At 35.3% G+C, this 13,531-nt stretch overlaps 1 protein-coding gene across 1 annotated transcript in view; it reads right to left on the bottom strand.

Annotated features, from left to right (window-relative positions):
- ATRNL1 (attractin like 1) overlaps positions 1 to 13,531 on the bottom strand; it is a 675,777-nt gene that overhangs the window by 518,580 nt on the left and 143,666 nt on the right. The window contains exons 16-17 of the mRNA XM_024756087.1: positions 5,493 to 5,706; positions 3,592 to 3,780 (exon numbers count right to left, since the gene is read on the bottom strand). Coding sequence (XP_024611855.1) covers positions 3,592 to 3,780; positions 5,493 to 5,706 — 403 coding nt within the window. The remainder of the gene's footprint in view (positions 1 to 3,591; positions 3,781 to 5,492; positions 5,707 to 13,531) is intronic.

Genomic DNA, 13,531 nt, shown 5'->3' with positions numbered 1-13,531 from the left:
ACAAAGGAGTCAAGAATACACAATGGAGAAAAGACAGTCCCTTCAACAAGTGGTGCTGGGAAAGCTGAACAGCTACATGTAAATCCATGAAATTAGAAAAATCCCTCACATCACATATAAAAATAAACTCAAAATGGTTTAAAAACCTAAAGATAAACATGACACCATAAAACTTCTAGAAGAGAACATAGGCAAAACATTCTCTGACATAAATCATATCAATGTTTTCTTAGGTCAGTCCCCCAGCGCAAAAGAATTAAAAGCAAAAATAAACAAATAGGACCTAGCCAAACTTAAAAGCTTTTGCCCAGCAAAGGAAATCATTGACAAAATGAAAAGACAACCTATGGAATGGGAGAAAATATGTGCAAACAATGTGACCAACAAGGGGTTAATATCTAAAATATACAGACAACTCATACAACTCAATAACAAAAAAACAACCCAATCAAAAAATGGGCATAAGACCTAAATAGACATGTCTCCAAAGAAGACATAGAGATGGCCAAAAGGCACATGAAAAGATACTCAACATCACTAATCATCAGAGAAATGCAAGTCAAAGCCACAATGAGGTATTACCTCACACCAGTCAGAAAGGTTATCATCAAAAAGTCTACAAATAATAAATGCTGGAGAGGGAGTGGAGAAAAGGAAACCCTCCTACACCGTTGACGGGAATGTAAATTGGTGCAGCCACTATGGAAAACAGTATGGAGGTTCCTTAAAAACTAAAAACAGAGCTACCATATGATCCAGCAATCCCACTCCTGGGCATATACTCAGAAAAGACAAAAATACTAATCTGAAAAGATACATGCATTCCAACGTTCATAGCAACACTATTTACAACAGCTAAGACATGGAAAAAACCCAAGTGCCCATAAAGAGATGACTGGATGACTGGCTTAAGAAGATGTGGTGTCATAAATAAAGAATGAAATATTGCCATATGCAGCAACATGGATGGACCTAGAGATTATCATATTAAATCAGACAGAGAAAGACAAATATTATATGATATCACTTATATGTAGAATCTAAAAAAAACGAATCTATATACAAAACAGAATCACAGACATAGAAAACAAACTTACGGTTACCAAAGAGGAAAGGAGGGGGTGGGGGGAAATAAACTAGGAGTATGGGATTAACAGATACAAACTACTATACATAAAATAGATAAGCAACAAGGATTTACTATACAGCACAGGGAACTATATTCAATATCTTATAATAAACTATAATGGAAAATAATATAAAAAAAGAATATATATATATATATAACTGAATCACTTTGCTATATACCTGAAACTAACACAATATTGTAAATCAACTATAATCCAATAAAAAAAGGCAAAAACAAGAGATATTGATATATATCCAAAAATTCCAATGACTATTTTAAGATTTCCAATAAGAGTAAATAGAAGAAAACAAATAATTTGACATTAAGGAACATTTTTAGCAGATGACGGAAAACTACTCTCCAAATTAAGAGCGAATGAGAATCCATTTTTGAAATCCACATCAACTACTGTAAAACTGAATTCAAATAAACTGCAAATTTTTGAATACCAAGGATAAAGAGAATAGTCTTAAAAGCTCTCAAGGAAAGGAAAAAAAAAGATATCCCACAAAAGAATGAAAATTAGATTGGCATGAAAATTCTTATCCACAACACTGAATGTTAGACCTTCTAAGGAAACAACTTATTTAGAACTCCACACCCAGGCACTTAATCATTCAAGTGAACATGAAAAATACACTTTTAGACATGCAAAGACTCAAAAAGTTTACTAGTCACAAATTTATTTGGAAAGAATTACTTAAGACTATGTTCTAGAAGATGAACAAATGAAAAGAATGGAATATAAGAAAGATTTGTGAATGGAGAAGACAACTTAGACTTAACTCTAAATAATTTTTAGAAAGTTCTTAAAAGTTTAAGAGCTTGGAGACTTTCCAAGTTCCTTTTTCCCTACCTTTTAGCCTTTTTGTATTGTGAAATATAACACACATACATAGAAGTACATAAAGAAAAATGTGATACTAATAAATTATTTTAAATGAATACTCTGTACCTACATGCAGCCTAGAAGCAGAACATTGCCTCCTTTGTACCCTTTTCCTAATCAGCACCACTAATCTTTTCCAGCAGCATCCACTATCTGACATTTATAAGAATAACTTTTTACCTTACCCTACAGTTCTACCTAAAAAATTCATTCCTCAACAATATAGCATAGTTGTGCCTATTTTCAACTTTATCTAAATGGGTCATACGTATATAATCTTTTGTGAAACAAACACAACAATCAAGGCAGGAGAAGCTGAGCAATGTCTCAACTCCCCATAAGTCTCCAGGACTGGTATTTCAACCTTCCTCAGCAGCTGGCTCCTAGTTATAAGACGTTTTCTGTGCTAGCAAGACCATTTTATGCCTGCAACACCCCCTTGTCACACACTTGATCACATACGTCCCCATTCCTTATCAAAATTCCTAAAATGGGATAGCAACAGGGAGCTCAACCCATAACAGGTCCAGCCATACCCATCCCAGGAACACCTCTCCACTTGATGCCAAGAGCCTGGAAGAATAAATGCACACAGCAGCTACAGCCTGCAAGTTCTAGCCTACACTGTGGCAATCACCACTTTGTCCCAGCTCTTCAAGCAACACTGGTGCCCGACATGGAACAAATATGGATTTGGTTGGGTCCCTAGGGGAAGGAAACATCCTCCCTGGGAGTAATGTAAGGTCTGGAAGAGACAGTTAGTCTCCACCTGTATTGGCTTAAGCAGCTGCCTCTAAATGAGGGCACTCATCTGAGCAAGAAGGGCTTATAACTGGATGACCATGCTGCCTCATAACTACACAGTACCTAGTAACACAGACTGTCAGGTGCTTCCTCATTCTATAGTCCTTATAAAACATGAGACCAGCAAGAGGCAGGGTCTTCCCCCGAAGCACAACCCACAGTAAGTTCAGTACTGGCCTGATGACACAACTTCCCATGTGACGCCAAGATTATACATCTTGCAATTGTAGCAAATATACCACCACTGATATATCCTTGCCAAAAAACTACTTAACTTTTAATCTAATCATGAGGAAACAATTAGACAAATCCAAGTTGGAAAACCTACAAAACAACTGGTGTAGGTTCTTTAAAAAAAAAAAAAAATCACAGTTATAAAAAAAGACGACACAGGAACTGTGCTAGATTAAAGGACACTAAAGAAGCACAACGAAGCAATGCGATCCTTCTGAAGTGAGCACTTTCTTGAAGTGTTACTCTGTTTTCAACACACGCTCAGAGTTCAGGGGAACACGAATGTGGCAAAATGCTCATAGCAGGGTAACAGACTCAGGGGAATTCAAAATGATGGTATAATGCAAATCAGGGTTACAGCATTAAGAGGTTTTAAAACTAGCTTTTACTTGTAACTAGCAATTTTTAATTATAACTAGTGACAATATTTTTTCTCATTTTTTTAAACTTCCTCAAATGTTCAATTTCTCTGTCCATCACAGAAAAGTGATTTATGTTGCAGTTAAACAAAAAGGGACTCTAGAGAAATACTTACGAGAGCAGGTGGCAGTCTGCCACTCCAGACACTGTCCATATGGAAAAGAGATTATGTAGGCATTCGAGTCAACGCATCGTTTCGTGCTGCTGCACCACATACACTCCATTCCGTTGCTGGTACAGTTGGAACACGACGTCCTTAAAGAGCATGGCTTTTTGCAAGGCCTTGCATTTTGATTTGGACTGACTGGAATAAATCAGCAAATATAATTATTTTATTTGTTAACTGCTTTCTAACACAAGTATACGAGTTTCGTTCATTTTGTTGTTTAGGGAATGTTTCAATTAAGCCAAGTGTGGGATAAAAATTAGAGTTAAAATTGTATGGTAAGGTAAATGAGAATGAAGATGACATGTCAATACTTCTTAAATTTATTATCTAATTTGAAATTTATAATACCTTGGAAATTTTTAATCGTTTACAAAGTACATAAAATTGTATAATTTAAAAATTTTTAATAGAAATGTAATACATGACCTAGGTTTTTCTATCCATTGGCTAAATATTATGTACACTAACATTATTTACTTTTCTAGCTAGCCATAATTCTATAAACATTCCACACTTTATCAAAGCAACAAACAAAAATAAAACAGTTTACTATAAAATTTTTACATAAAATGTAATATTTATCACACCCATTAGGATGACTATTTTTTTAAATGTTGGCAAGGATGTGGAGAAATTGGAAGCCTGTACACTACTTGTGGAAATGTTAAAATGGTGAGGCTTCCATAGCAAACAGTATGGCAATTCCTCAAAAAAATTAAACACAGAATTACCATATGATACAGCAATTCCACTTCTGGCTACGTACCTAGAAGACATGAAAGCAGGAACTGGAACAGATATTTGTACACCCACGTTCATAGCATCATTATTCACAATAGTCAGTAGGTGGAAACAACAAGTGTCCACCAATATATGAATGGATAAACAAAATGTGGTATATACATACAATGGATAATTATTCATGTTTAAACAGGAATGAAATTCTGACATATGTTACAACATGGGTGAACTTGGAAGACATTACGCTAAGAGAAATAAGCCAGTCACAAATGGGCAAACACCTTATGATTCCACTTATATGATACTTAGAGCAGTCAAACTCATAGAGACAGGAAGTAGAAGGTGGCTGTCAGGGCCTGGAGGAGGGATGAGTGGGGAGTTACTGTGTAACGGATATGGAGTTTCAGTTTGGGAAGATGAAAAAGTTCTGGAGATGGATAGTGTTGATAGATTAACAACAATGTGGATATGCTTAATGACAGTGAACTCTATACTTAAAAAATGTTTTAAAAAGTCAATTATATCTCAAAAACACTGAAGGGAAAAATGGTTAAAATTATAAATTTTATGTTATGTATATTCTTCTGCAATACAAAATATAGTATTTAAAAAAAGAGAAAAGAATTCAATATTCCTTTCTCACTTAACAAAAACCCATTTCAAAAGATGGAACAGCAATGTTTCTCTTCATTTGCCAACTGAAATAATAGGTCTGTAAGATTAAAATGATTCTAAATTAGTTGTTGATCTTAATGATAAATCTTTCTTACAAAGACTATTATTATAAAAGTAAAACACATTAAAATATTAAGAACAGATTATTACTATACTGTAACTACAACCATATGTTCATAATCTCACTATTTTAACCAAGAAATAAAGATTGTATAAAACAATACAATTTTGATATTTTCATAAGTTAAGGCTGAGGTCACTAATAGTAAGTGGGGAATGTGAATAAAGATAAAATATACATTGAAAGCAGCATCATAAAAAGATGGTGAAAGTTACTTCAGGCCTACACAGCATCACACCATGGAAGAGGGTAGTGGGAAGAAGGGTTGGAAACATATTTTTAAAGAATACTAGTTTACTGGACTACTTACCAACAGGTTTTTCACAGACAAGACCATCTGCCATAGAGGTACAAGGATTAGCTTTTAAGCCTGCCACTGCTGCCCTTTCTAGATACGCACAGAACCCAGAATCATTGGGTTCACCAGGAAGCCACTGTAGTGTTGTGTTTGTAAATGGTGACATGTCTTCCCATCCCCAGTAGGATATATTGATCTTGCGTAAGCCTACCCAAGGTGATACTTTCTGTAAACAATAGCAAAAGGGACATTTTTAAAAAGTGAGATGTAAAAATCCTGCATCATATTCCTTAGCAAACAGTTCATTATCATTAAAAATTACATTTGAAAATATATAGAACTGCCTTTCTAAGGACTTCGAGTACTAAGGATAATTAACAATTCCAGCACATCTTGGAGAATGATGTATAACAGAATACTATGTTTAAAGCATATTTTGTGTTTAGTGACATGACTGGGGTCATTTCTTTAGCCTTCATGAACCTGTTTCCTCTTCTATAAAATGGTGATATCTGATATAAATACCTATCTTATGAGGGAAGATCATTAAAAAAACTTAACATATTGTGTTGCTGCTACTGTTACTGCTACTTCTGCTGCAGCTACTATTACTACTGTTACTACCAATCTAATCAGTTGTGGAGTTAAGAATCTAAAGCTAAATTGACATTTTATGCACTGTGAGAAAACAGAAAACAAAATCAATGAACAGTATATAAAGGCTGAATGAAGACTTCACAACAGGTTCACAAAGGACTAGGAAGAAGGGCCTCTCTCCTAGTTCAGACCTCTACTAGTACACAAGGACTTTAGTGCAGTTTTAGATAAATTAATGTCATCTACTTTCATTATTAAAGAGATCAAGAAAACTAATAAAATCTTTGACCCTGATGCCTAAATTTAATTAACAGAGGTTGACAAATGCCATCAAACTAAACTTTCTTAGTGCTCTCAATAATATTTCAAAAGTCGCTTAAAAACAAAATATATGCTGTATTTATATACCTTATTTTAATCATTACTCAATTTTAAGATATATTATTCTAATGAGACTGAAAAAATAATGATATATTCTTGGTCCAAGGTACTCTCTTTACAAAATTTTTTAGATTATGAACACCTCTTTTTCTTTTCTTGTTTCTGCTTTAGAGTTATGCTTTTCTTTTTGAGATTTTATTTTTCATTTTTTCTAGCTTTCTTGAGGTATAATTGACAAATGAAAATTATACCTATATAAGGTGTATGATTTTTTTTTGGTATATGTACACGTTATGAAATGATTATCACAATCAAGCTAATTAACACACCCATATGTATATATAAATTTTCTTTACACATCCATGTATCCATTGATGGACACTTAAGTTGTGTCCATAGCTTGGCTATTGTGAATAATGCTGCAATGAACATAGAAGTGCAGATATCTCTTCAAGATACTGACTTAATTTCCTTTGGATATACACCTAGACATGGGACTGCTGGGTCATATGATAGTTTTCATTTTTTGAGGAAACTCCATACCATTTTCCAAATTGACTATACTGCTTACATTCCCACCAACAGTATACAAGAGTTCCTGTTCTCCTCATCTTTTGCCACCAGGGAAGCCCACCTCTTATCTTTTTGATAACAGCCATTCTAACAGGTGTGAGGTGATATCTCAATTGGTTTTGATTTGCATTTTTCTGATGATTACTGCTGTTGAGCTTTTCATCATATATCTGGCTGGCCATTTTTATGTCTTCTTTGAAAATTTTCTATGTCCTTTGCCCATTTTTTAACTGGGTTATTTATTTTCTGTTGAATTATTTGAGCTCTTTATATATTTTGGACATTAAATCTTTATTAGATGTATGGTTTACATTCTCTCCCATTCCATAGGTTGTCTCTTCACTCTTTTTTTTTTTTTAATCTATTTTTGGCTACGTTGGGTCTTCGTTGCTGTGAGCAGGCTTGCTCTAGTTGCAGCTAGCAGGGGCTACTCTTCATTGCAGTGTGCGGGCTTCTCATTGCGGTGGCTTCTCTTGCTGCGGAGCATGGGCTCTAAGCATGCGGGCTTTAGTAGTTGCGGTACGTGAGCTCAGTTGTTGTGGCTCATGAGCTCTAGAGCGCAGGCTCAGTAGTTATGGTGCGTGGGCTTAGTTGCTCCGTTGCATGTGGGATCTTCCCGGACCAGGGCTCGAACCCATGTCCCCTGCATTGGCAGGCGGATTCTTAACCACTGTGCCACCAGGGAAGCCCTGTCTCTTCACTCTTGATTATCTCCTTTGCTATGCAGAATCTTCCTAGTTTGACACAATCTCATTTATCTATATTTGCTCTTGTGCTTTTGGGGTCACATCCAAAAAATCATTGCCCTGACCAATGTTGAGATTTTTTCTTGTGTTTTCCTCTTGTAGTTTTACAGTTTCAAGTCTTAATGTGTGTAAGTCTTTAATCCATTTTGAATTGATTTTTTAATATGGTGTAAGATAAGGATCTACTTCCATTCTTCTGCATAAGGATAGCCAGCATTATTCATTGAAGAGATTGTCCTTCTCCCATCGTGTGTTCTTGGCACCTCTGTCAAACATCAATTGATCATAAATGCTTGGATTTATTTGGGGTTATTATAATGTGTCTTGGTGAAAGTCTCGTTATGTTTAATCTATTTGAGGTTCTTCGGGATTTATGGATCTGGATGTTCTTTTCCCTCTCCATATTTGGGAAGTTTCCTATAATTATTCCTTTAAATGAGCTTTCTGCCGCTTTCTCTTTTCCATGAGGGCAAGCCCGGAGCCTGAGTCTGTGGGTGCAGGCCTGGATCCTAGATCTGAAGGGCCAGTCTGGCACAAGGATCCACTGGGCTAGGACTGGTAACTGAGTACAAAGTGGTGAGCCTGGAACCTGGTCCACTGTGGCAGGCCTACAGCCTGGTCCATGGGCCAGTTTGGAGCCTGGAACTGTGGGAGCCACCCAGGAGCATGGATCCACAGGGCTTACCTGGCACTGGATCAGGCCATGAGCCTGAATCCTATGGACTGGTGCTGGGGCCAGCCGGGCACCTGGGCCATCAAGTATGGTCATGAGGCTGGGCCAGGGTCCACTGGGGCAAGCCTGGTCCTGAGTCTTCTGACGCCTAAGTCCATGGGGGTGGGCCTGGTACCTGGGATCATAGGGGAGGGCCTGAAGCCTGAGTCCACTGGGATGAGCCTGACCCCGGGTCTCTAGAGGCCAGCCCAGTGCTGGGGTCTAATGGAGAGGGTATGGATCCTAGGTCTCCTGTTTCCTAGGGATATGGGGGACTAGCCTGGAGGCTGAGCCTGCGGGTGCCAGCCTGCAGCCTGAGGCCACAGGAGCCAGTGTGGCACTGGGATATGCCTGGTTCCTGGGTCCACAGGGATCATCCAGGCACCGGGGTTCACTAGAGCAGGCCTGGAAGTAGGATCCAAAGCAAAATCGGTGCTCATTTCATTCTCCTTCCCCTTTGCAGAGGGTATTTCTCACCCTTTCTCACCGTGCTTCCTGTACCGTGCAGGCTTAGGGGAAGGATGATGCAGGTAATGTGAAACTGTCCTTCCTACCATCTTCAATGAGTGTTTTCTTATTTCTGTGTTCCCCCCACCGCCCCCAACCCGGTGCTATAATCTCTTACCTGGACTCCTTAGCTTTTGTAAAGGTATTTTGTATATGGATGATTGTTCAAATCAATGTTTCTGTGAGGGAATGAGCGCTGCAAACTCCCATTCTATCACCTTGCTGACATCATTCCTAAACATTTCTACCTTAAATATACATAATAATAATTTATGTTCTCAGTTACCAAGCTAATAATATTATAATGTGAAGTAGTTTCAAAACTCCACATCATCTTTTTTTTTTTTTTAGATTACTGACTGTCAGGATAGAGAAAAATATGTCCCTCCACTTGAGTCTTTAACAATATAGAAATAAGATATATAAATCCAGTATTTATTCTAAATATGTTGTACAAATGGTCCTAGAGAGCTTATAAAGAACCCGTAGACCTAGAAATTTATAGTGTATAAATATAACAATTTTCACACAGAAAATACTCAATATTTCTTAAATGAAATTAAAATATTACGAATATTCATTATAACAGTAGATCTCATATCACCTAGTAGAGTACTGTACACATAGTAGGCAGTCAACAAATTTTGCTAAGCAAGGCCATTAGAACAGAGATGCTTATTTTCCAACATCCAATTCCTGAGACAGAGATAGTGCTTAATAAATAATGTTTCTAATTATAAAAACACACATGCTGCTTTGCCTTGTGATCATCATATATTTCATACTTATTCTCAAAGATATTTTGATAACAAAAGCTATAACATTTTTATAGTTCTTGATAATAACAGCAGGAATCAATCCAACATAGCTATTTCAGATTAATGACTGTGCTTCACATTACAGCAACTCTGTCTATATTTCCAAACTATCTATAGTAAAAACAAGTCATTTAAAATGAAATATTATTCTCTAAATCATCATGATAAGAATCTGCAAGGAAGAGGAGAGGAACAGAAAAATAAGCAGTTGATAAAACATTTAAAGTAACTATTACGCAGTAAATGAACTGGACAGGCAGTTGAAGAATGAAAGATAAATTACTATATTATGAAAATTTACTGCAGCACACCATAAATCATTGCAACATTTCATTAGCCAGTTCTGATAAGTAAATGATCATTTGATCCAGGATACCTGTTTAAAGTGCATGAATTTGTCAATCTTTATTTGCTACAGAAGGGTTACCTTAAGTCTATACAACTGCAATGACTCAGGATATAATTCATTTTATATAAAGATATGCTTAGTGGAATGTCACCTTGCAGAAAATTCCACCTTTGAAATTTTGCTAAAGCTCATATTTCTAATGAAATAAAACATTCTTCATTTACAGGGCAGGCTATGCCACAAACTACTGAATCTAAGTTCATCATACATCCGAAATAATCGTTGGTCTAACCTTTATGACTTATAATCATAAGCATATACACACTACTATATATAAAATAGATAACTAATAAGGACCTACTGTATAATCATAAGCAAGAAAAAATGAGCAACTTACGTAAGAAATCTTGAAATATGAAACTTCTAAAATAGCATATTTCAAGGTTAAAATGTAAAAACTAAAAATAATGTATTTTAAACAAGGAAAAAAGCAATAGAGCTCAAATGCCAAACACTAGTACTTTCTAAAACTCAAAGAATGTGGATCTACCAATAAGACGCTCTTTATAAGTTATACATATTCAGTAGAACTAATTTCCAAATGTTCATTGATAACTGAATCTCAATTTTGTAATTAAAGAAATGAAGCTCTTGGTAGTACAAGAATATAAATAGATCTTAAATTATGTTGTATGCTCCATATGACTAAAAATAAAACTTTACAAATAATACCCTGTCAATATTTTCTAAAATATTTTTTAAAAATCAATAGATCTCTCCTAGATGACACCACTCGCATCTTATCCTCAACCATAAGGCTGGTAGCTCTCAAACAAGGCAAATTAAGAGAAAAAACAGAGGCACTTCTCTGACCTCCTTACAAATATCTTCATGTGCTGGCCAACTCAAAGTCCTGCAATAATTAACTACAGCATTACTCTAGGAAACTCCTTAAGTCCACGTTACTGTTCAGGTATCCATCCTCTACCTTCATACATCACCCTGCGTGCATCTATCATTGCAATTATCACACTTTGGTATAACTGTGTTTGTATTTCTCCCCCATAAGCTCTTTAACAACAGTGATTGTTTTTGATCTCTATATTCTCAGCAAGCAGTAGACTGCCAAGTACAATGAAGGTGCTCAATAAATTTGTACTAAATGAATGAAGATTAGCCCATCCTTCCCAGAAATATAGCTTCAGTTCACACAAAAATGGTTTTACAGATCAATTTTTCATACAAATTTAATTATTATAGTTTTTCTTTTCCCTATTAATATCAAGCATATAACAAATGTTTGACAGCCAAGTATCACAATATGATATCCACGTAAAATTTCTGAATATTTATAAAACTGGGGGTATAATAAATTTATCAATTTTATTAATGGAGGGAGGGCTTTGACTCTACAGATATAAAATGGCATTAGAAATTAAATTATCTGTATCGATACTCATGAGAAATACACACACTAATACGACCACAAAAATGACGGCAGGCAGTAATAATGAACTGAATGTTCATACAAACATTTCAAAAGAGTATGTGTTTAAGTGCCTCTAATTTTTTAACATTTATACAAAACTGCTCTTATATCACTTTTTAAAAATCAGATGCTTGTTCCCCTGTTATTAGCAAAAGGAAAATCAGTAACATATATTCCTATTCTTTAGCATAAATCAGAAATGATCTTAAGAAGGAAAAGGTATAATTAGTGGGGGTGAGTGGAGTAAGGCTTTGTAAAGTGGAAAAATTAAAACACTAGTCTGGGGTAAATATTTTTCTACAGTCAATATCAATATTCTTAACTATTCATCGAATAAATTCATTTAGTTACTTAAGATTTCATTATCTAATTAATGATTCTTGGAAATAGTAGTTACAGCGGTAGTGGAAACAGACATACAAAAATAATCTTTAAAATGCAAACAGTAATAATAACTTTAGTAAACACTAAGAAATAAAATGTATCTATGCTCTTCACATACAATACCTCATTTATTTCTCACAATAAACATATAAGATAGCTATGATTACTATCCCAGTTTACAGATGAGGAACATAAGCTGGGGAGGTTAACTTGCTACTAAGCTGTGGAGATAAGCAGTATGTCCAGACTGCATGCTCTCCATCATTTTGATTTGCTGTCCTCGACGCTGCTTAAAAATCAGCTATACCAAGGAAGTATTACTTAACTGTTTCAATAGCAAGCAATTGGTAATCTTTGCTCTGAAAAGTTTTCAAGCCAAAACCATATCCACTGCACTGCAGAGTGGAGTTCTGTAGCACCAACAGACCCTTGTCCAATAAAAGCCATAACCTAAGGTCAAAAAAAGTCATTGAGATCTAATATAGTTTTCAAAGCAATAGTTGAATTATAGCCATATCTCCATTATTTGTATAGAAATCATGCCACTTTGTGGATTATTTACCACAGGGTGTCTATGTGTGTGTGTGTGTATCTTAAACATTGGCCAAATCTTGTACACACCTCAGATCTGAGGTATTTATTATTGTTTAGCTTTATCACTTACCTGATCTATATTGAGTTCTAATTTTATTTTGACACAAAATACAAAAATCTTCAATGATGCTATGAGAGTTTATATTATCTTAGTATATTTCAAGTATGTATACGAACTAAATAAGGTATTTTAAATTAGATTTAGTAAATTATTTCTAAATCTCCTACAACTTAAGAGTTGACTATATTTTTTCTTTTTTAATTGACGTATGATTGACATATAACATTGTATTAGTTTCAGGTATATAAAATAATGATTCAATATTTGTTTATATTGTGGAATGATCACCACATAAGTCTACTTAACATCTGTCACCATACACAGTTTTCTTGTGATGAGGATTTTTAAGATCCACTCTCCTAGCGCCTTTCAAATACATAATACAGTATTATTACCTATAGTCACCATGCCATGAATTGCAGCCCTATGGCTTGTTTATTTTATAACTGTAAGTCTGTACCCTTTGACCCCCTTCACCCATTTTGCCCACCCTCCACCCTTGCCTCTGACAACTACCAATCTGTTCTTTATATCTTTGAGCTTGGTTTTTTGTTTTTTCATGTGTATTCTTGTTTCTTTGTTTTAAATTCAACACAGAAGTGAGATCACAGGGTACTGAAATCTTGCCATTTGCGACAACACGGATGGCTCTTGAGAGCATTATGCTAAGTAAAATGAGTCAGACAGATAAAGAAAATGATCTCACTTACATGTGGAACCTAAAAAAAAATCCAAAAACAGTATATATCACAATATTACAAATATAAAATCATTATGTTGTCTACCTGAAACAACATGTCAAATATACCTCAATTTTTAAAAATGTCCTCAAGACATTTC

Source organism: Neophocaena asiaeorientalis, unplaced genomic scaffold (assembly GCF_003031525.2).
Source record: "Neophocaena asiaeorientalis asiaeorientalis breed wild unplaced genomic scaffold, Neophocaena_asiaeorientalis_V1.1 scaffold85, whole genome shotgun sequence".
NCBI classification, from domain to species: Eukaryota; Metazoa; Chordata; class Mammalia; order Artiodactyla; family Phocoenidae; genus Neophocaena; species Neophocaena asiaeorientalis.
This window is presented reverse-complemented; position numbering and strand designations above follow the sequence as displayed.